Source organism: Galeopterus variegatus, unplaced genomic scaffold (assembly GCF_000696425.1).
Source record: "Galeopterus variegatus unplaced genomic scaffold, G_variegatus-3.0.2 Scaffold468, whole genome shotgun sequence".
In the NCBI taxonomy this organism is placed as follows: Eukaryota; Metazoa; Chordata; class Mammalia; order Dermoptera; family Cynocephalidae; genus Galeopterus; species Galeopterus variegatus.
Window position 1 is genome coordinate 530,171 of NW_007726579.1, and position 24,292 is coordinate 554,462.

General features: G+C 34.2%; 1 protein-coding gene across 2 annotated transcripts in view; it reads left to right on the plus strand.

Moving 5' to 3' along the window:
* The window catches only part of BIRC6 (baculoviral IAP repeat containing 6), a 252,572-nt gene that overhangs the window by 214,856 nt on the left and 13,424 nt on the right, over nucleotides 1-24,292 (plus strand). For both annotated transcript variants that reach the window (XM_008569149.1, XM_008569150.1), the window contains exons 66-70: nucleotides 2,417-2,627; nucleotides 16,264-16,409; nucleotides 17,023-17,133; nucleotides 20,754-20,971; nucleotides 22,046-22,207. In XM_008569149.1, coding sequence (XP_008567371.1) covers nucleotides 2,417-2,627; nucleotides 16,264-16,409; nucleotides 17,023-17,133; nucleotides 20,754-20,971; nucleotides 22,046-22,207 — 848 coding nt within the window. The remainder of the gene's footprint in view (nucleotides 1-2,416; nucleotides 2,628-16,263; nucleotides 16,410-17,022; nucleotides 17,134-20,753; nucleotides 20,972-22,045; nucleotides 22,208-24,292) is intronic.

Sequence of the window (24,292 nt, forward strand, 5' to 3'; positions counted from 1 at the left end):
AGTCAGGTGTCACTAAAGAGGGATATGTTCTGAGAAATGGGTGATTTTGTCTTTGTGCAAACATCATAGAGTGTACTTACACAAACTACTACACACTTAGGCTATATGGTATAGCCTGCTGCTCCTACATAATACATTGCTCTATGATGACATTGTGACAGCCATGACGTCACTAGGTGATAGGAATTTTTCAACTCCATTATATAATATTTTGTGGGGTGAAGAGGCAGTGCCTGGCCAGTACAGGGATCAAACTCTGAATCTTTGAACTTCGGTGTTATCAGCACCACAGTCTAACTGAGCTAACCAGTGCCATTACAATCTTAATGGGACCACTGTTATATATGCAGTCCATTGTTGATCGGAAACATTGAAACACCACTTGACCGTATGTTAATTTTGCCTCCACAAACTTTCTGAACTTTTGTATTAGTTCTAATAGTATATCTGTTTGCTGAAAATAAAGACCTTTCCCCCCCACTTCTTATGCCTTTTTTTTTTTTCTTTTGTCGAGAGTCCCCGTACACACATACTTTTTGTGGCTTGTGTATGTAAAATGGAATGTAAAGTATTTGTCTCTTGAAGGTGGTGATATGCAAGAGAACTTTTTGCTATGATGAAAATGTTCTGTATTCTGTGCCATCCTATATGGACTCTTGTGGCTTTTGAGCTCTTGAAATGTGGCTAGTACTATTGAGCAACTGAATTCTTAGTTTTGTTACTTGTTGATTAAATTTAAATAGCCATACTAGACAGCTTAGGAAACATCATGGCATAAAGGAAAAAGCTCTAAAGTTGGATGTGCCTAGGTGTCAGTGTTCCTTCCTACTTTTCTATTCAGGTGCTTGTGCAACTTACTAAATCTTAGTTTCTCATACACATAATGGGGATAATAATGAATAGAATAATAAACACAGAAAAGTCATCATGTAGAAAAAAGGATTAGAGAGCCGGCTGGTTAGCTCAGTTGGTTAGAGCATGATGCTGATAACACCAAGGTCGAGAGCTTCATCTGTGTATTGGCCAACTAAAGAAAAAGAAAGAAAAAGGATTACACATATATACACCAAAGTGAACATCCTTGTTTACAGGGTAGATAGTAGTGAATGATATTGCTAAGTCATAGAATACAGGTTTTTAAAATTTTAATAGATAATGACAAATTGGTTATACCTGTTTGCATTTCTGCCTTTATGTATGAGTCTAGCTTGCCCATATCTTCACAAGTACTGATGTTGTGCTGTGTGCCTATTGACTGCTAACTTTTGGATTTAATTTGGATTTTCCTGACTAACGTATTTCACTGTTATGCCGTAAAATTATAGTAACTAGGATGTTATGACATTGATCGTGGGTTGGAAGAGAGGCTCTAAATATATCCAAATATATATGAAAATTTTGTATACAATAAAGATGTGAAGGGTAAAATGTCAAAAAGGTGAAGAAAGAATGGCAGTCATGCTTTTGTACCCCTGTCCTCTTCTTCCTTGAAGGTGTAGCCCCAAAACTCTGTGGACAGTGAGACAATTACTACCTTTAGTTGGCACACCCCCAGTTCTCCTTCCCTGTTTTAATTTTCTGTGTAGCATTTAGAGTACTTACTTGCTTCTGAAAGAATTGTTACTCATTTGTCCTTCTCAACCTAGAACGTAAGGTACATGAGGGTAGAAATGTTTGTTTTCTTTACTGTTAAGTTCAGATTCTGAGTCTGTCCATCAACAGTTTTCAGTTAATGTTCATGGAATGGCTGTTCAATAACTGATGTTGGAAAAAAGTTAGATCCTTATCTCACATGATTCACAAAAGTAAATTCCAGTTTCAGTACAGCCACTAAACCTAATAAAACAACTTATAAAAGTCTTAGAAGCAATTTATATTCTTAGAGTAAGGAATCCATTCTCAGATGTATGTGCTTTTAAGAAAAATTTCATTTGACTTGTAGCTAATAATTGAAATTTAGCATAGTCAACATGTTTGTTTTTTTTTGCTAACAAGAAAGTTAAATTGTTGATATAGACTTTTGATAAACTGCAGTCCTTTTATTCTTTTATGTAAGACATAATGACTTTTATTATTTCAGCTTAATTTTTAAAATGTATTTCCACTTCATACTAATAAATGTGTTTATTGCCATAATGTATTATCTGGGCTATTTGATCATTTTGATGTGTAAAATAACTAGATATTTGGTTACATTTTTCATTTTCCCCTGAACTCTATATCTTACTCATTTTTTTGTTTCCCAAAGTACCCATTATACTTTGTGTATTGGTGCCTCATAAACATCTGCTGCATTAGTCCATTTACCAAATAACCAATTAATCATAAGATCCAGGTGGAAGCTACGTTGCCGTGGACTTACTTTTATATCGCACATGTTCTCATTTTGTGCTTTCCCCCCTCCTCCTCCTTATAGTTCTGGACATGGCCAGACATGTGCCACTCTACCGGGCTCTGCTGGAATTGCTCCGGGCCATTGCTTCTTGTACATCCATGGTGCCCCTATTGTTGCCTCTTTCTACAGAGAATGGTGAAGAGGAAGAAGAACAGTCAGAGTCCCAAACTTCTGTTGGTACATTATTAGCCAAAATGAAGACCTGTGTTGATACCTACACCAATCGTTTAAGGTACTATTCTGTGTTTGTTTCTCTTGACCTTGCCTCTAACAGTGTTTTTTCAATAACTCTGTGGGTGGTTTTGTTATTCAATGATATATGCTATTTAAACACACATGCACACACACATGCGCCCCCACACACATGCGCATGCACACACAGTGTATAAACATAAAATGAAAAAAGTATCCAGGTCCTACACTCAAACTTTTATTCACAGTGGTTTGTGAGAGATCTCCCTATGTGATCTTCTAGCTATGGGTATGGGTTTTTTCTTAAATGCTGTCATGTTGTACTTATCAGACAAATAGATGCTAGTTTTGTTCAGCATTGAAGTCAGAGACATCTTTCAGTAATACATATTACTGACTGACATTGTTCTTAATACTTATTCTAATTCCCCATTGTACATAGATGCTATATTTTACTTAACTGATTATTATTGGATATTTAGGTTATTTTCAGTTTATAATAACTTTGTACCGACATCTTTTGGGGCTTGTAGAAATCTCTGCAGGGTTGAAACTTAGAAGCAGAATTGTTGGGTTTATGAATTACTCCTGTTTCATTTTGGTACGTGTTATAATTCACGTTATAACCTTTTTTAGAAGTCAGAGCATTCAGTATTTATTGGAGTTTCAATAAAGTTGAATGTTTACGGAAAATTGAATTATTAAATTATTTTTAGTTTAAGTTTATACCTTAGTAGATTCAGATGATGTGTGATCAAAAATTCTTTTCAACAACCGAGCAAATATGTTCCTTTCTCTTAGTAGTATCTGTTCGGTGGTTGTTAATTTTCTTTAAAGATATCCTAATTCTATTTATAAGGCATTTATTTATACTGTCAGTGGAAGCTTATTCCTTTGTCATTGGTCTTTTGAATCAATTAGTGTTCTTTGCCATCTTTCCACTATTTTTGCTTTACCTGTTCCTACTTATTTTTTAGGAATATACAACCTAAGAAATAGTATTGGTCAAACAATGGCAGAGAATTGGTCACTGGAGGAATAGTTTTTGTCAGTCTTACCTTTGAGGAAAAACAAGTTATCAGATAATCCTTACTTTGTTGGCTTACTGTGCTATCATTATTACTTTAAAAACTAATGGCTCATGGGCAGGCAGGCAGAATCGTAAACTGGAGAAGAGACTAAAAGAAGAGCCAGTTGGTAGAGATACAAAGAGCTGTAGGTTCATACTACTTTGTTACTAGGGAGGGAAAGTGCAAAGGTGTATTTTCTTTGGTAGGATGATATTTTTTTCTGTTACTGAGAAGAATATAATGTTGTATTTGTTCCCATCCTGTCTTGTTGCCCCCCAAATCTTTCTGACTGGTACCCTGGAAAGCCAGTGTAATTATATAAAAATAGAGCAGTGTTATAATTGAACAAAACGTCTAATTTCCTAATTGAGCTAATGTCTTCTTGAGAAACATCTAATTGAACGTCCTGTCCATCTGTCCTCTGTTCTAGCCATCTGTGTTTGTTATTCCTGTTCAATAAACATGTAGTTTTTAAGAAACCAATTAGTATAATACAAGGGTGCCTCAACAAGTTCGTGGAAAAATAGATTTGAAACATAATATGTGTCTTTCCATGAATTTTTTGAAGTACCCTCGAATATACCAAGCTTTGAAATTACTCTCATGTCTTTGAGGGGGAATCTTGCCCTGTATTGCCCATACCTTATATTTCTGTGTGTTGAGATGACTATATTAGCTTATAACTGAACACTGAAAATTTGTAAAGCATAGAGTGTTCTTTACCTAGAATTATTTTATTTCTTAGGTGAAAAATTGTATAATGATTTGAAATATTGTTATAATTTTAGCAGTGGTTAAAAATAGTAACACAAATTTGTAGTGTTATAAATGTGAAAATAAAACCAGTAAAATAAGAATATCTTTCTTTAAAGTATATATTTCCTTATGCTACAATTTCTATTTGATCTTGCAAAAATGGAGTTATACTGTATTGAATTCCAAGATAATTAATAGAAGATGCTTATTGCAGTCAATAGAACTTGGACACCTATATTGCCTCTTTGGTCTCTTTGCTTTTCTTAAATTAATCTATTTTGGAATCTCGACTTTTACATAAATATATTAATTAATTTACTGTGAAAATTTAAGTTTAGTTAGAGGATAACTGAGTTTCATTTAATTGGAGTTCTTTATTCTACTACTTGATTACCTGAAAAAAAAATTACTCTTCAAATTTTTTCCTTCAACCGGAAAAAAATCGTACTTCAAACTTATAAATTATATACCAACAAAACATGCACGTAAAGATTATAATGACTGTTCACAGAGTTCATTTCATTTATGTTTATAGTGATCCTGTGAAAGAACTATTTTTAGTAACTCCATTTTACTGATAAACACTACTAGTGTGTTTTGTATTAAGACTTGAATATGCTTCTTAGTTGTGATCCCTCAAGCTTTCTGTTACACTATGCAGCCTCTGTTTGAATAAGAAACCAGTGGCAACATACATGTTATTACATTTGTACTTCCTTTCAAGATTTGGCACATTGAGAATTCATTTTCATCTTCACAGAGAGAGTAAAATCTATTATTTTCCAGCCTGTCAAGACTTAAGGTATATTTGTTTTTGTTACAGTAGAACTCTAATGAAGTGAACAAAATAATTCAGGTTCCTTTAGAGCTTATAACCACAGAAATTAGCCTTAGTTCAATCTTTTTTTTTTTTTGTCCTTTTTGTGACTGTTAAGGGGATCACAACCCTTGGCTTGGTGTCGCCCGCACCGTGCTCAGGCAGTGAGCGCACTGGCCATCCCTATATAGGATCCAAACCCATGGTGGGAGCACCACTGCGCTCCCAGCACCGCGCTCTCCTGAGTTCGCCACAGGGTCGGCCCTTAGTTCAATCTTAACAGTTTCAAAGTAAGCTCAGAGCTTCTTTTCCCCACACCCCTACCTGCCCCATCCCCAACCGTAATTCACAGAAACCCCAGGATACTCTGAGAATGTTCAAGGAAAATATATTCTGTGTGTATATCACTTTTAGGATATGTTTTAGTCTTTTGTCTGGGTTTGGATTTATGACTTTAAAAATCAGACTTTTTTTTTTTTTTAAAGTAAGAACAAATAATAGTTTACCAGTTATGTATCTATACCTTTTTGTCTTATTTTTTCTCGTTAATTTTTTTCTTTTTTGTCTCTTTTTTTAGCCAAGCACGCACAAAAGGCATGCAGTTTTTTCTTTCAAATGAAATTTTATTGTATGAGTATTTAACATTTTGGTCATCTTAAATAAAGAAAAAACAGATTCCGTATATATTCTGCAGCTCTCTAGGTGATGATTGTGGTTACATAAAACAATTTTCACTGAAATTGTATATTTTGTGTATGTTATATTTAGAACATTTATTTTCCTTTTTGAGATGAGAGAAATTAAAGAAAATATTTTGGCCAAGTACAAAGAGGAAGTTTGTACTGGTGGGAATAACCTAATTGAGATTATTCTATCTTGAGGCCTGTACCTAAACCCAACTAATTTTGATCTGATAATTCAAAGAACGAAGGAGATTAGCATGCTCTCAAACCTGAAACCGTTTGTAAAAGGAGATGTAAAGATATCATTAAGAAGTTGGAAAGACAGATCATTTACCTTTATGCTCATCTGATTTGTACCTTAGAAATTCTTGATTGTATTAAGATAGTTGAGATCTGGCCTGGTAATGAGCATTACTGATTCATTCATTTAACAGATATTTATTGAATATTCATGGGAACATAACAAGAAAATTAGGTTCTCTTTCTAAGGGATTGACATATAAATGGGGGAAATAATAACCAGGCAGTTTTAATAATATGTGCATGGCCTATTAGGAGAAGTACAAGACAGTTTAGGAGAACCAACTCAGGTTTGGAGCTCTAAAAAATAAGTAAGAATTAGCTAAATAAAGAGGGGGAGGGATTGGTGTCCCAGGCTATGGAAACAATGTTAGCAGTGAAAGAAAGCATCACATATTCAGGGAACTTAAAGAAATTTGGTATGCTTGACTATTGTGCAGGTGAGAGGTCCTGCATTTGGCCCTCTGTCTTGCTAAGCGACCTTCTAAACCAGGTCTGTTCTACTATTCCAGGAGCTTGTCCTTTTCCTTCAAGACAAATATCCTATGTATTTCAAAGAACTTCTCTGAGTATGGATTATTATAATTTATATAAAGGAGGAAATGACCCCTTAACCTTTCAAGGGGGCATTTGTATTTTAATAAAAGGTAAACTAAGTAATTCTTGGGTGAAGGAGTATATAGGAGATAGATTAGCTGGATTGCCTTCTACACCATCCTCCCTTTTAGGTGGTCTGCTGGGAGTAAACAAGGTAGAGTCAGTATTGCAGCCATATTAACTTTCTATACATCCATAAGCTTCAGTAAGAATGACTGCTTAGAGGAGGAACTTGTATTGGCACAGTGGCACACCACCATGGGAATTCCTTTTATTCCGTGTAGTTCTGTAATTACAGAGTTTTCACTATTATATGTAATAATATATGTTATATATAATTATATATGCATGTGTATATTTATGAATGCACACACATACATATATGTCTGAAAAGCAGCCTCTGAATTTTAATTTTTGAAATAATAAACTTTAAGGCATGTTTCAAATTTTCCTCAATTACGATTATACCTTAATAATAATAAAATGATTATCTGTTATAGTTTTGTGGCTGATAATTACAATATTCTGATACAGTTGATATTTAGTGTAAACCAGAGCACTACTTGAGAAATGAGGGTACTTTTAGTTTATTAAGTTCATCTTTCTTGACTTCTCTGGTAAATTATCTTGTTGACACTACAAGGTGGCAGCTAGGAGTGATTTATTGTGATTTAGTCTGTGTTTAAAAAGTTGACAATTCCTTAGATATTTATAGAATATTTACTTTACAAATTGCATTAAGAGTTTCCTTAAGACAGGAATATTTTAATATACTTTGATTCGTGATTCTGTATTTCTACTATCTACTACCTCTCCTAACACCACCTTTCAAGATTCAATTTGTAGTAACTGCATAGTGTAAGTTTAAGTCTAAAAGTTAGCATAGACTGATTAATATTACTGTTGGCTGGTTATTAGTAAGCATTCAGGGATAACATTCTTTCTGGAGGTACAAAAGGTTAGGCAATATATTACTTCAAAATGGAGAATTTTACATTCAGCACTTTCCAGTTTTCAACTGAAAGACATACAAGGGTAAAGGTAAGTAATACTCAGCATTTTCTTCAGAAATTAAAGGGTTTTTTAAAAGGAGTTTACATGACATGTTTTGTGCACTAGTTTTATAGCATTTTTAAAGCCTACCTTAACTGTACCTTAAAGGTTAAGTGTAATGTAATTTTTATTTAGACCACTTTTCTACCATCATCTATCACGTAAAACCTAAACAATAAGAAGTGGAGTATTTTAGGATGCTGTCGTCAGGAAATTTTTAGTTTTTTTTCTTGTTCAATTAAATGTTTTTATAATGGTTTGAACAAAAATGGGGAAATGGCTAATTAAACCATAAATATTGGTTCTATTTAACATCATTTGCCTGAATAGTATTAAGTAGTTCTTTATTTATTTCCAAGAAATTGTTCAAGAGCCACCTTAGTAATCACTTCAATAAAAGATCAAAGGGACTTCCAAATTAATAAAAAGCTCTATTTCTTTTACTTGCCAACTACCATACTAGGCACTTTTGCAGAACAAAAAAATTTAGTATTCATCCATCAAGGACTTACATACTAGGTGAAATTCACAATTTGGCTAGTATTAGAAAACTTATATTACCATAAACATTCCATTTTTCAGATACTCTCAGGGTGGCAATGTTCAATCACTTTGTGATTGAGACCCTTTTTTTTCCCTTGCCTAATGCAGAAAAATGTACCAGTTTCTCACTTATTTTATCCAAAAAGTCTTCATTTTTGGCATAATTCTTTAGCTTGTTTAGTACTTTTGATGTTTAGGCCTACAAATAATGGGAAGAAATAGTTCTGTAAGGGCTGAGAGAGAGAGAGATCAAAAGTAGCAGACAAAGGATGTGTATCGCATGTGAGCAGTGTTACACACATGGCAAAAACAACCTGTGATGAGATATTTATTGATGCACCAGCCCAGTGTCACTACACCTAATTTCATACCAATTATGAGGGATCAAAGTCTTGTGAAAATGAATTTTAATAACTGTCCGATTGGTGTCTTAGGCAGATAGAAAATAAAAACATTTCCTGCATTCCTTTTGTTCTGCAAGTTTAAACTAATTTTGATAAGTATAATATGTCCATTCGAGGCTCTGTGCTTTTATTGATTTCCATTCTTATTTCTTGAGAATAAGCCAATCTGCCTTAAATTGTAGGTAAATTATAATAAATATATAGCTGCGTATCGTTATCTGAAAAATATAAGGAGGTAATAATACAGCCTTAACTTTTTTGTAAGATTTATAGTTTCAAAATTGCTTAGATATATATTATTTATTTTTCCTGCTCTATGTAGTAGGCAAGAAAATATTTATTATTCTTGTTCGACAGAGAATGAAACTATTCTTTAGAGATTAACATTAAAAACTTACTAATAGGAGCTAAATTACAGCTTTATTACCTAAGTCTCTTGACAGCTGTGATGTTCATTATGCAAAGCAGTATTTATGAGGAAAAGCAAGTTGATTGATTCATAGTCTAGATACTTTTGTTTTTATACACCTCTGCTACCTCCTACCAAAATAGTTTATTGATCACTTAGGTTTCACACTTGTATAATGGCTAGACTTGAGCCTAAACTGGTTCCTGAAAAACACCTTGATCAAATGTCAAAACACAACTTATTGTTACTTAAAAAAAAAAAAAAACTCTTAAAAAATGATAAGTTGACTTAGTATTTCTAACTCAGTAGCATATTAATATAAAATGATCATTTTATTCCTTATTAAATTGCTTTATCTGAGCTTTATAATTCAACTGTCTTTGTTATCTTAGACAAAAATCTCAAGCAGTCTTACCTGATGAATTTGAAGTCTATTGCTAAGTAAGATTTAGTCTAAAACAATTCTTTCTGGGCACATCACAGTTAGTAACTTGTCCATATAATCTGTACATTTTTTGAGCCTTATAGGAGTTCAGGTAGTTAAGATCCCCCTAATGAGGAAAAAAAGGTTCATACAGATTGTGATTTGTTTAGGTTTTCCAATGCTTAGTTGTTGAGCTATGATAGGAGTTCAGATTTCCTAATGTCCTAATCAAATATATTTATCCTCTAAATTAAACTTCCAAAGAACAATTAGGTTTGTACATTAATGATTAATTCAAAATGTGAAAGGTAGATTTGTTTCCGAGTTGACTTTGGATATGTAGTATATACAGAAAGTTCATGGAAAAATAAAATTAAAAAGATAATACAAATCTTTCCATGAACTTTTTGAAGATTTCTGATATAATAATATTTTTAAATGGTGACAATGAGTAAACATATTTTTAATTGAAAAAAATCTTTTTTTTTGATCATTTTAAAAGAAAGAATATACAATCTTGTGGATTTTGCATAATTTTTCTGATTTTTTCTTTTTATTCATCCTTTTTCATTCTCCTGAAGAATTAGTAAGTAAGCACTGTGATAGGATATTTAAAAGCAGCATATTTCACGAGGTGGGCATAGCGTTCTAGTTATGCCTAATTAATAATTACTGGATTACCAGAGTAAACTAAGCCTTATCATGTTTTGTTTTCTATCTAGTACATGAGCAGGTAGCACCTAAATGAGTACATAATCTTTACCCATTGAATGTTTTTCTTATTCATTTAATTGACAAAAATAATTGAATAAAAATAAATGAAAACCATTTTTCTGAAAACTTCTTAGTTATTGATGTATGTATTTTTCCTCTTCTGTCTTTTCAAGCTGACTTGGTATCTGCTTGTATAGATTAGGGTAATGTGTTGGTGTTAAAATTGTTTTCTCTATGTTGTTAAAAGAAGCCCTCCCACACGTACAGACAAACACACTATTGTTTTTTTCTCCTGAATTTTATTGCTATTTTAATATACCCTCTATTTCTAAAATCTTTAAATCCTTCATCAAGAAATTATTAAAGAGTTTATACAGCAATACTTAATATTTAAAGAATAAGCAGAAGTACTCTCACTGTTTCTGACCAGTTACCGTTCAACATTTTATTTTAGACTATTAAAAAAGATAGAAATAAGTTAAAAGTAATTCTAAGTTACCCTCATTAATAAAGGGACTTGTGGCATGGATAGTGTAACAGTACTTTATTACATATATATATTGTTTTTGCTTTAATTTACATATAACTGTCTAGTGTGAAAATTTATTGCGTTGCCTACAAAATAGTCACACTGTGAAGATGTGACCTCTTCACCATTTACATACTAGTGCTGATGAAATTTATCTCCTGCTGGTCATTCCAGTCTGCATTATCTCAAAATGAAGTCTAACTATGGTCACAGCAGTTTGGTTTTGCCTTTGAGTAAATGCAACACCACTTAGCTTCTGTGGAGCAGGAACAAAGGCATTTATTTGATCTCTGATCTTCTGTGCAACCTTTTTCTGCTGGCCTCCAGTAGGCGAATAGTTATATATATTTAATATTTGGTTAAACTAGAAATTTGAGACAGAGACTTGCTGCCAATCAAAGAGGCTTAATTGCTAGCAGGACAGAACACAATTGACTGTGTTCATTGTAAGGTTTTCTGGACATTGAACTTCTCTTTGACGGAATTGAAGCAAGCATTCTTTATTGCCATTTTTTTCTTAGCTTTCAAAGTTTCTTCCTGGTGGAAAGAAGTACATCATATTTTTAAAATAACTGAATTCTCTTGGTAGAAATACCCCACTTCCTCTTTATCTACCTAAGCAATAAGAGATTAGTTGACTCACTTCTTACAAAGCTTATTTTCTATGAAACTCTCTTATTTTAACCTCCTGAAGCTAGATCTTCTAGGGCTTCAATCAGTTAAAAAAGAATTTCAGTTCCAGCCCTCCTAATTTAGTTTCTGTTGGAAAAATATATCCTAGTTTTCTTCTTTTACCTTTGCCTCTCATACCAACAAAATGAAAAAGACCTGATTTCTTAGACCTGATTTGTTATGCCCATATATTTCTTTACAAGTTTATTTTTTTCAGTGACATTATACAAGTTTAGTTGTTCCTCAACCTTTTACTTGATTGTGGGCACAGAGATGCCAACATTTATTTTAATATCTCTTCTTTGACTGCTTGGTTGGGTTGTCCCTTAATAAACTGGTAAAGCATTATCTAATGTAGATATCAAGGTTTTATTTTCAAAGGCTTCTTATACATACTCTGTTGTAAGTTATTTCCTTCTCTCATAGTGCTCGCTTATGCTTCCCAAGGCAAGGAAGACTTTTTCTCAAGTTTCATTTAAATCGTTAAAAATTAAACTGGTACTTCTGTTTAGAAAGAGTTTAAGTAAAAATAAAAGGAAATCATTGAGTTAAAAAAAAACAAGCTATAAATTAATCATGGAAAACGTTCATCTCACAGAGGTCTCTGCCCAACTGTTTCCTGGTGCATTTCAAGAATTATTTTCATGCTTTCTGAAGACATTAGAAGCAAACAGTTCTCCACAGTGATACTGTTTTTAAAAAATCTATCAGTTTACCTTTAATCTTAATTTGTTTTGAACTATAATACCTGGCTTTAGAACTGAGGAGCACAATGCGATAATTGTTTTATAGGTAAATGTAGAAGTTTCCTTCTCTTACAGTTTTAGAATCTTCTTCTAAGGTGCTGATTCTTAATAGTTCTGAATCTGGACATTTTAGCATGTAGTCTCCAGATAACTTCTTCAAAGTGGCTCTGCTTTTTAAATGTTATTTCAACTGTGTGATGCTTTGAGCTGGAGAATTAGGAGTACAGGGATTTAAAGAGGTCTTTCCTAATGTTCTACCAAGAAAATAGCTGTATTAAGCTGTTTTCAGTTCATGGATTATAAAAAGACATAATTCTTATGTGGTGTATCTAGTCTTACCAATTTCCAACTTAATTTGGGTTGTAGTATTAGTAGAAGCAGTTCAATGTAACTGAATGTTGAGGTATGGGTTTTTTTGTTTTTTGTTTGTTTTCAGAAGAAAGGTTTGCCCATTTTGCTCACATCCTAGTTCAGATTATATGTCACAGAGCCAGAATTTGCTTAATTTATTAGCTGTTTAGTTGGAATTCACAGCATAGTGGAAAATGTTTGCAGATAATTCTGTGCAATAGTAGAAACTTCAGTTGCTTCCTCGTATTTCTTCAGGGCAGTGATCACAACCAGATTCAACGTATGCACAAAGCAGCGGATACCATGGTAGCGGCCGTCGCTGATTGCTTTTACCATGTTGGATCCATTGTCAGTCTCAAAGACCTACTTCCAGCTAGGTGCCTTGAACTCAAATAGCTTTTCACACAGACTTCAGGATGTGAGCTAAGGTATGGCCTTTTTTCATGAGCTGGGCCTACATATGGGTTAACAGTAACCTGCAACTTTTATAGAAAAGAGACTACTGGCTGTAGTTTAATGTCAGACAATGACTAGTTGCAATCATTGATAGGCAAGGTAGTGTGTATTCTTCATTAATTTGAAGTACTCTCACCTTTTAGAGATTATCCCTATTTTTCTCTGTGTTTTTGTCAAAGAAACAATCCAAGTAAAAATTTCTCATTAGAACCTGGTGTAGAGGTCTAAGATATATCTGCCTTATGATTCAACTATTGTCTTCAATATGAGATATGTATGATCATTTCTTACACGCATTTGTTGTTAAAAAAAATAATAACCTTTTAAAACTTCTGTGGATTCTTGCACTTTTTTTTTTTTTACTTAATTGGAGTAAAAAAAAAAAAAAACCCATAAAATTTACCATTGTAAACATATGCACTATTTTAATAATCTGCTAATCTTAAAAACTGGAATTAGGAAATTGGTATTTATGAAGAGGTCTTGAAATTTAGAGTCAGTAGTTTTCCGAGGGTAACCTATACGTTGGGGTGGTGAAAACATTAAGGTCCTAAATTGGATTGATGTGGTTCACTCTCCAGTCCAGAGGTTCATTCTCCACTCCAGAGGTTCTTGTTTCTTCAGGGAGAAATTACCCTTTCTGGAAAAATGAGCTTTACTTTCATATCTTCCTTCTGTGCTTGGCAAGATATGTTTCTTTAGGTGAAATCTTTATTGAGAGTACAGTGGATCAACTGATTGACAAGAGGTTCTTGTTTCTTCAGGGAGAAATTACCCTTTCTGGAAAAATGAGCTTTACTTTCATAACTTCCTTCTGTGCTTGGCAAGATATGTTTCTTTAGGTGAAATCTTTATTGAGAGTACAGTGGATCAACTGATTGACGATAGACTTAGGAAGTCAACTATATTTTATTAAAGCTATAACCATAATTGTTTTCTCATACAACTTACTGTTGCTTTTTCACTTTAATTCAGTGGCCCTATTACTTTAAAGTTTTTAAGCTTTGATAATACAGACAGAATCATTTACAATTGGGGAAGGAGTGTTTGTAAATTCAGAATGGATACTATCAAGCAGCTTACGCGCTTTTCTTAATTCTCAGTATTTGACACTGATTGTTAATAGCTGTTGATAAATGCAGAAGTTGAAAATCCGTTTGAGCTTTTCTACCAGAATCATATCTTTATTAAGAAATGGCCTGACTCAGTATTAAACTATAATCTCAACTTTATTTCATAGCTATACAAGACATAATATCTTAGTTGACTCTAGTAATAAAAATATCTGATTTTTCAGTCTTAAAATATTCACTATAGGGCCGGCCCGGTGGCGCACTGGATAGTGCGCCACTTGGGAAGCGCGGCGGCGCTCCTGCCCGAGGGTTCGGATCCCACATACAGACCGGTTCCCGCTCACTGGCTGAGCGAGGCGCGGGAGCAACGCCGAGGGTTGCAATCCCGTTGCCGGTCCCCGGTCCGGTACGGGGGCAACACTGGGGGTTGTGATCCGTTGCCGGGCACAGAAAAAAAAAAAAAAAAAAAAAAAAAAATTCACTATACTCTTCTTACATAGACATGCAAACACACGTTTCCATATACATGCACGCAGAAGTTGATGACTGAAACGGTTGAACAGTATGACATCTGACAAGTGGTTCCCTGAGTGGCAAAGGAAAGTGGCCATGTGTTCTCTGTGGCTTCTTATATCTCAGGGGAGATAAGAAGAGAGCATAGGAGAAGAGTCAATAATCCAGTGACACATTGTACCTCTTCAGTTAAGTCATCTTGCCAGATTAGATACTGATTTTTTCATAAACTATAGGAACCAAATTCAAAACACATGCATTGTTCTGTATCCATTTACCCTTGCTACCTACCTGAGAGGCTTCTTAGTTTACTGCTTATTATCTACCTGTAGCAAAGCATTGAATTGCTTCTAAGCAATTTTTGTCTTTGTGGTAAAGGAAGGTTTATTTGTACATTGATGACATATTATTTTGTTAAGGATTCTTCTATCTTCTGTTATTCTTTTATAGTTCTCTAAGTCTCCATCCCCACTTTGTGAAATATTATTTTAATGTAATGGCCAAATCCTTTTATTGGTAGGTATACAACTAGAAAAATAAGTGATGCGTGGTTTAGATCATACCTTAACATAAGTGTTTTTAAATACCTTTATATGTGATTTCAGTTTGCTTTAAATTTATCTCTTTAATGAATTAATGAAAATGTAGGGGGTTTTTTAAATCTAAGCAGTAATGCAAAGATGTTAATTAAGTGAAATAATATATGCTAGGAGTTGAAATAGAAGAAAAGGAAATAATGTTTAGTTGTGATTTGCAGTGAATCTTGTTTTAAAGTACTAGTATATTTATCTAGAATATGTAAAGAAACATTTGATGCCCTGTACACTGAAACCTTGCTGTAGTACATCCTATTATGATAAAAATTATGAATTATGATAACAGTTTGATATAAATTCTATGTAAGATCCTGACAGGAAGTAACATAATAATATCTTTTAAATTATTAAGCCCTGAAACTTAGTGTTTACTTTAAGGTCCAGTGTATAGAAGTATGTTATATTGAGATATCTAGTAGTGAACCTACATTTTACTCTGAAATATTGTATTTCTGTTTTTTCTTGAAAATTAATATACTCTGAGTGAAATACAAATAGTGTTAAAATATAAAACTGCAAGTGGTTCTTTGATTCCCAAGTCTTAGAAGACATAGGATGGACATCTGTCACTTTTAGGTATAAAAATGATTTCTCTATCACAAGGTATTTATAATTAAGTGTCTTTTTAAAGGTGTGGCTCTAAGGACATACCAGGTACCTGGGACTTTTACAGTATGACATTCGTATAATGCTTATCTCTTGTCTGTTTTTATATTAGAGGAGAAAGCCCTCCTAATATATTAAAACCCATAAATTTATTTACAATCCTAGGCATTAGCCAATGGCTTCAAAAGCAATAATGAATCTATCTTAAACTACCCCTGATATGTATATCATGTGTATGACAAATGAAATGTACATTCTCATTTTTATATAACTACTACTGTTGATTTATGGAGGTGTTTCTTTTTCAGTCCTAAAATCTTAATTTTCCTTGCGTTTCTTTCTATATTAAAAAAAAAAAATTCAGATCTAAAAGGGAAAGTGTTAAAACAGGAGCAAAACCAGATGCATCTGATCAAGAACCAGAAGGACTTACTCTTTTGGTACCAGACATCCAAAAGACTGCTGAGATAGTTTATGCAGCCACCACCAGTTTACGGCAAGCAAATCAAGGTACAAGACTATTCCTCTCATGCTATTTTTCATTTGATTCAAAGCTATTTTATTTACCTACTGAATACTGCCTTTCTCTTTCTGCTTTATGTTAATGGACTTCAGGCACATTCTTTTTGTTCTCTGTCACGTTTTGTTCTTTGTCACGTTTCAATTATGAATAATCTCTAATTTTAAAATATATATCTCTATTATATATGATTGCTAAGACTAAATTTAGTAGGCTGAGAGCATACATCATAAGTTTATCTTTTTTTTCCACATTGAAAGTCATGAAATTGAAAAGTGTCATTGTATTAGATAGAAAATAGTACATTAAACTATGTGTGAGAGTTTGGTTTAAGTTGATACTTGCATATATTATCAGAAGATAACAATGATCCGCATTATCTATTGTTTCACTTCTGTTTTTAACGTTGATTTGGGTTTTCATGCTATTGTTTATGAAGTGGAAATAAATCTTTTATTCTCAAAATGGTGTAATAGGAAGATAATTTTGATGTTTGGCAATTTTTTGGAATTCTAAGTTTGAGCTCTAGAAGTGAATTGTTTTTAGTTTTAGTCTTCTGAAAATGCATACTTACGTTATTTATCTTGAAATATTAAATAACAGAAAAAAAATTAGGTGAATACTCAAAGAAGGCGGCTATGAAACCCAAACCCTTGTCAGTATTAAAATCACTTGAAGAAAAATATGTGGCTGTTATGAAGAAATTACAGTTTGGTAAGATGAAATTTTTCTTTGTTAAGATCTCGCTTTCCATTTTTTAATTGTGCTATTGAAATATGTTCTAGTAAATTAAAGATTTTAAGATTTGCTTATAATATGAACTATACTTTATATATCTATACATATGAAATTTTTTTATTGTCTTTTATCTCTTGAATCTGTATTTGTAGTTGTATTTGGAAATTCTGACTTAAGTAGAAGGACTGTAGGAACCTAGAAAAAATAAAAACAAAGCTAAATGTCCACAAACAGGCAGAATGTGGTTTTCTTTCTTTTACCTCTCCATTTCTGTACATCCTAGCCTGAAGGGAAGCCAACACCTGGAACTTAGAACTAAGTCTATTACCATGATTGACCTTTAGAAAATTCAGTTCTAACCTTTCCCATTCCAAAACTCTTGACAAGTTAGGACTGATGAAAAGGTCATACCAGCACCCCTTATAAGGTTGGTCTGTAAGTAAACACTCAGGTTTGTCATGAAGATCGCAAGAGATAATATATGCAAAAGTGATTTATACTTCTGTTTGGGGTTTGGTTAGTGTCTAATGATATTATAGCTTTTTGCCTGCCCCTGATTGGCAGTCTAGCCTGTTCCTTTCATTCTAAGTATATTAACTTGTTTTTTTAACAATACTTCCAAAGAATCATTTTATTGAAAATTATTTTTTGTAAATATTAAAACCGCATACTTTTGCTTATATGAGTTTAAGCATTACCAAGGTTGTTTATAGTGTTTCGACTCTCATTAGTTCCTTTAGTATTCAAACAGTTACATATTATTTATTGTCACATAAAAAAAATTACCCCCATAACTTAGATGCTCAAAATAACTAACCTTTACTATCTCACTATTTTCGTGGGTCTGGAATTCAGGAATGGTTTCGCTCACTATTTGGCTTAGGGTCTCTTATAAGATTGCAGTCAAGATGTTCGCTGGAGTTTTAGTCATGTGAAGGCTTGACTGGGGCTGGAGCCTCACTTGTGTGGCTGTTGATAGGAGGCCTCAGCTCCATGCCCTGTGGGCCTCTCTGTAGATAGGGCTTATTGAGTGTCTTCACACATCTAAGCTGGCTTCCCTAAGAGAGAAAGCAAATAGAAAGCCATGGTGCCTTTTATGACCTAATCTTAGAGGTTGTATACCATTACTAAGCCTTGCCCACACTCAAGGAGAGGGGAATTAATTTCTGCCTTTAAGAGTGTCAGAAAAGTTTCTATAGTGTGTTTGTGTATATGTGTTTGTATTGGAAGTAAACATTTTATTGAACTTAGGTTTTGTTCTGCTTTCTGGGTCATCAGAAATATGTCTGTTAATGCCTTTAAAATACATTCCACAGTGGTGGTGTAGTTGGAAGTGTTTAGCCATATTTAATCTCTATAAATTCTTTCACTAGATCTTTCAGTTCAGAAAGTTTCATTTTGCCAATGAATGTGTTTATGCATGTGAGATTCTGACTTAAAATTATTGCCTCTAAGAAATTCAGAGTTATATGTGCAGATCCTTTGATTGATGTTATCCAGCCAGGAGGGTTCTCTCAATACCACATAAATTCATAAACTTTCCAAGTTAGTTGTGACTTTTGAACATAATTGAGTTTTGCTACCCATTGACTTTCAGAACAATTCAGGAAAAAGACAAGTTTTCTGTTGCTTTCTTTTTAATAAACTACATTTTCTACCTTATATGTCAAACATTTTTTCAGTATCATGATTCTACAACTGTTAATTTGCCTAATATTCTATCATATGATGTACTATCTTTTGTTTAACCAATAACTGGACCTTTAAGTTGTTTCTAGCTTTTCAATAACATATGCAACATTTCAGTGGCCATCATTACATGTAAATATTTTTGCCTGTCCAGGACTAATTCGTTAGAGCAAATTAATGGAAGAGGAATTGCTGAGTCAAACAGGATGTGCATTTTTAACTACTAGCCATTACTTGGAGTGTTTTAGTAAAATTTTAGTTTTAGTAGACCCTGTTCTCTGTGGTATACATATGATCTCGTCTGGACATGGGAATGGGCCCATTTTTGTGTGTCTGGTAGATTGCTATTTATAAAATTCAAAGGTAGTATGTGAAAGAGCAATGTTAGGCGGATGAAATAATTACAGTTTACAAGTTACTGATAGCAGCTAGTCAGTAGCCTTGCTGAGACATAGTACATTTGATCAGTAACCGTTATATACACTGTGTGATAAAATAAGCTTCCAACATTGCTTATTAAATTAGGTTCTACTTATACATGATTGCTGATAGTTTCTGTATAAAGTGAACCAAAATTTTTCCTCTCTGAGAAATTTTTTAAACAAAGATTATAACACTCCTATTTGAACACTGTAGTACACAGACCTGTGGCACTGTTTATAGGTCTATCCCTTTTTCTAAATTAGTTTCCTCTGTATCATTTGACCCAAAGAGTTTAGCGTAGGGCCTTGCACTTAGTATGCTCTTGATAAAATTTACTAAATTAATGCTAATTAGAACATAGATTAATATTTTCCACATATTTACAACTGTATGGAACACAAGGTACAAAATTATCATTGTCTGTAATGACAGCATTTGCCATAAGTGGTGGTTTTAGTTTAGTGTTGTAATTTATTTAAATGTCTTTCTTTTATACATTAGTGGCGCTTGGGGTTAATCTAGAGATAAAGTTCATTATTTTTTCTTTGTATTGTATACATAACTCACAAGTAAAGAATTACTTAAAGTTTTTCCAAAGTTGCCTAAATAAATTGTTTAGAATTAGCTCATTAATGATGTCAGATAGTTGTTTTTTGTCCTGAATCAGTTAAACATTATTCTAATGATATTTGATTTTATTAATGTAAATTTCTGAAATAATGCAAAAGTAAACTCCAGCCTGTCATTTCTGTTCTCTAATTCCAAATCAATGCATGTATATAAACACTTATTCTATTTTTAAGAAATGAAATTACTAAGAATACTTTTTGTAATTTTATATTCTGAATTGTTTTGGCAAAATATTATATATTACCCTTTTAATAATAGATTATCTGCTACTTTACATTGTCATTTTATTTTATTTTTTATTTATAAAGAAAACAATTTATACAGTCATTTAGCTACTTGAAATAATGTACCAGTGTCTACACTGTAGATTAAAAATTATTTTTTGCGGGCCGGCCCGGTGGCGCACTGGATATTGCGCCGCTTGGGAAGCGCGGCGGCGCTCCTGCCCGAGGGTTCGGATCCCACATACGGACCGGTTCCCGCTCACTGGCTGAGCTAGGCGTGGGAAGCAACACCGAGGGTTGCGATCCCGTTGCCGGTCCCCGGCCCGGTACGGGGGCAACACTGAGGGTTGCGATCTATTGCCGGACATGGAAAAAGACAAAAAAAAAAAATTATTTTTTGCTTTTGCTTCCATTACATATTTTATTCATCTAACAGTGTTAACACGTATATGTAGGTGTTGATAAGCATATGTAGTTTGATTTTCTTCCATGTTGCAGTCCTCTCCATTTTTGGTGGAAGAAGGACTAGTGATTTATTTGTGATTTTTGTCATTATAACAACTGTCTTCCATTCTGGTTCCTTTTTTTTTTTTTTCCTTTGTGTTGTTTTTCCCCCACTTCTTACCTTAGATACATTTGAGATGGTTTCTGAAGACGAAGATGGAAAATTGGGTTTTAAAGTAAATTACCACTACATGTCTCAGGTGAAAAATGCAAACGATGCAAACAGTGCTGCCAGAGCCCGCCGCCTTGCCCAGGAAGCTGTGACTCTTTCAACCTCACTGCCTCTGTCTTCATCCTCTAGTGTGTTTGTACGCTGTGATGAAGAGCGACTTGACATCATGAAGGTGGGAAAACAACTTTTCCCCCTATCTCTCTGGCTGATCTAACTACTAAAATATTTATGCAAAGTACTAGAAATAGCATAAATTTTAATTAAATCAGTTGAACATTTTGGTGACCATTTTGGACTATGGTAGAAGGAGTCTTATTCTCTTGTTAGTTCAGAGTATGTGGATCAGATTGTTGTTCAAAATAAAAATTTAGAAGAAAATAGCATAAGAGCCGTCTTGCTTAAGCAAAGCCTGTATCCAGCCTGTCACAGTTTTAAAGCATAGTATCAAAGGATTTAATGATGATCATTAGGAAAAAAAGTTACAGGATTCTGTGTCATCCGAGATATTTCTCTCATGTTTTATCTTATCACTCTTCAAAAATTAGTCTTTTTCTTCTTTTCTAGGAAATTTACATATTTACAAATCCATAAGTCTGTAAATTAAGTAATGGTAATACAATAAAATATCATCTGTACCTTTATGTTTTAACACTAGTGATCTGTTTTTAAATTTCAAGAGACTGCTACATCAAGAAAATTCTTAAGATTTGACCCCTGGGGGAAAAAAACTTCCTTTATGTTTATGATTTAATTCATGGATTAAATACTCTATCTTCCTTAGATACACAGCTAAAACTATTGACCCATTGGCTTGTGAGAGGTTTTGTTTGCTTGCTTATTTTGCTTTTTTAGAAAATTCTTATGTGGAGATCTCATAGACCTTGCCTGTTTGTCCACACTCTTATCTGTTTGTTCTTATATACAATAGAATGTTTTATCGGACTGTTGTCTAGGGGAAAGTATTTTATCACTAAATGTACCACACATTCAAATTTGTGAGTTTGTTTCTGTTAAGCATTATCCCATATATGAAAGATCATAGCATAGAGCCTCAAAGCATAAATCTATATCCATTTCCTAATCCTGTATTTATTTTTAACTTTTAATTTTATTTTTAACACATTTGGGTAGAGATGTATATAAGTTGTTAGATGGTTGTTTTTATTTCATGTTGGATTGTATTTTCTAAATATCAGTATTTAGGAATAGTAATGTGAGCTTCTGTGTGTTTGTATATGCATACCAGGTTCTGATAACTGGTCCAGCAGACACCCCTTATGCAAATGGCTGCTTTGAGTTTGATGTGTATTTTCCTCAAGATTATCCCAGTTCACCCCCTCTTGTGAATCTAGAGACAACTGGTGGTCATAGTGTGCGATTCAATCCAAACCTTTATAATGATGGCAAGGTAATGTAATTGCAGTCTTTGTTTCCAATGCCAATGTATTGTATCCAAACTTTCTTTGTAATTTGAACAAAAATTTTGTCTTAGTCAATCTTTCTAAGAGGACATGGATTTCTTCATCTTTTTCTTCCCTGTATGCACAAATTAGCTTGAGGAATAAGAGAGAAGGAACTGAAAAGGGCAGTACTACAGTACTGAGGGCCTAATTTATTCGGGAGATCCCATAGCCAACTGCTGTGAGTTGTCCCTGTTCAATATAGCAGAGCCAGTGTCTGTCTTTGCCTCTTAACTTCTTATACTTTCTGTATCTCCAATTCCCATCGGGTTTTTTTGTTTGTTTGTTTGTTTGTTTGTTTGTTTTTTCCTTTTTGTCTTTTTTACTGACGGGTAACGGGATCGCAACCCTCGGTGTCACGCCCGTACCGGGGACCAGCAACGGGATCACAACCCTCGGTGTTGCGCCCGCAGCGCGCTCAGCCAGTGAGCGGGAACCGGTCTCCACATGGGATCCAAACCCTCAGCGGGAGTGCCGCCACGCTCCCAAGCGGCGCACTTTCCAGTGCACCACCGGGCCGGCCCATCCCATCGTTTTTTCACAAGTGCCTAAAAGTAGATGAATGGCAAAAGTATGGTACCGTCAACTCTTTGTTCCTTTTTTACACATAACTTTTTTTTAACCATCATAAGTACCTTTATATTCCATAATACACACAATCGTGAACTTATTTTTAAAGTTTATGTTAAACTGTTTTCACATTTTCTTGTGTTGAAAATGGGAAGAAGATGCATTCCCATCAATTAAAAAAAAAGCTAACAGGAATAATAAAAATCATCTCATGTGACATTAAGCATTTTAAAATTAAATTTAAAAGAACTATCATCACTTTTCTTTTTTTTTTTTTTCTTTTTTCATGACCGGCAACGGATCGCAACCCTCAGTGTCGCACCCGTACCGGACCAGGACCGGCAACGGGATCGCAACCCTCGGTGTTGCTCCCGCACCTCGCTCAGCCAGTGAGCGGCCGGTCTGTATGTGGGATCCGAACCCTCGGCGGGAGCGCCACCACGCTTCCCAAGCGGCGCACTGTAGCAGTGCGCCACCGGGCCGGCCCAAAAGAACTATCATCACTTTTCTTTTTTTTTTTTTTCTTTTTTCATGACCGGCAACGGATCGCAACCCTCAGTGTCGCACCCGTACCGGACCAGGACCGGCAACGGGATCGCAACCCTCGGTGTTGCTCCCGCACCTCGCTCAGCCAGTGAGCGGCCGGTCTGTATGTGGGATCCGAACCCTCGGCGGGAGCGCCACCACGCTTCCCAAGCGGCGCACTGTAGCAGTGCGCCACCGGGCCGGCCCAAAAGAACTATCATCACTTTTCAAGTAATTTTGGACAGTTCAGTGGAATTTCAATGGTAGATTTTGTGCTGAGTATTTAGTGTTTAAAAACCATTAAAAGGTGAGAAGAAATGTGTAGACTTCACAGGCAGTCGCTTCTTTGATGGTGCGTGAATAGCAAATGCTTGAAATTGATCTGTTTTATCAAAGATGTCTCCAAGTTTTCCATTGGTTTTACTTTCTTAGTTGCAAGGGTACAGCCTGCCTCAGATCTGTGATTGCAAGTTATTATTTTGTCTTTATCATTAGCTCAAATTTTAAGACTAGAATTAGTTTTCTGGGTTTAATTGCAAAAGACTTAACCGAGGCAACTTTTGTTGGAAGTGATTTTCTGTCACTGAGTAGAGAAGAGGAGATAGCAGTGTTGACTTTGCTCTAGAGAGACTGGAACCTGAATAAAGTGTAAAATATTAAAATTTATTTAAGAAATTAATTCCTTAAGGGTTAGTGATGTACGGAATCAAGTAAGGGCTTGGGGATTCAGTATCCTGAATTATATAGTCTTTTGCCATCATGACTACTTATGTGCTTCATGGTGCACACAATTGTGAAACTTATTTTTAAAGTTTACATGCTGATAACATTTAACCTTGGATCCTATATCAGTAGATAGGGATAAGAATACCTTCCACTGTTAATCACAGGAATGCTCTAAAAATAAAATGGAACGGTATGTCTGACAGTTCTTTGAG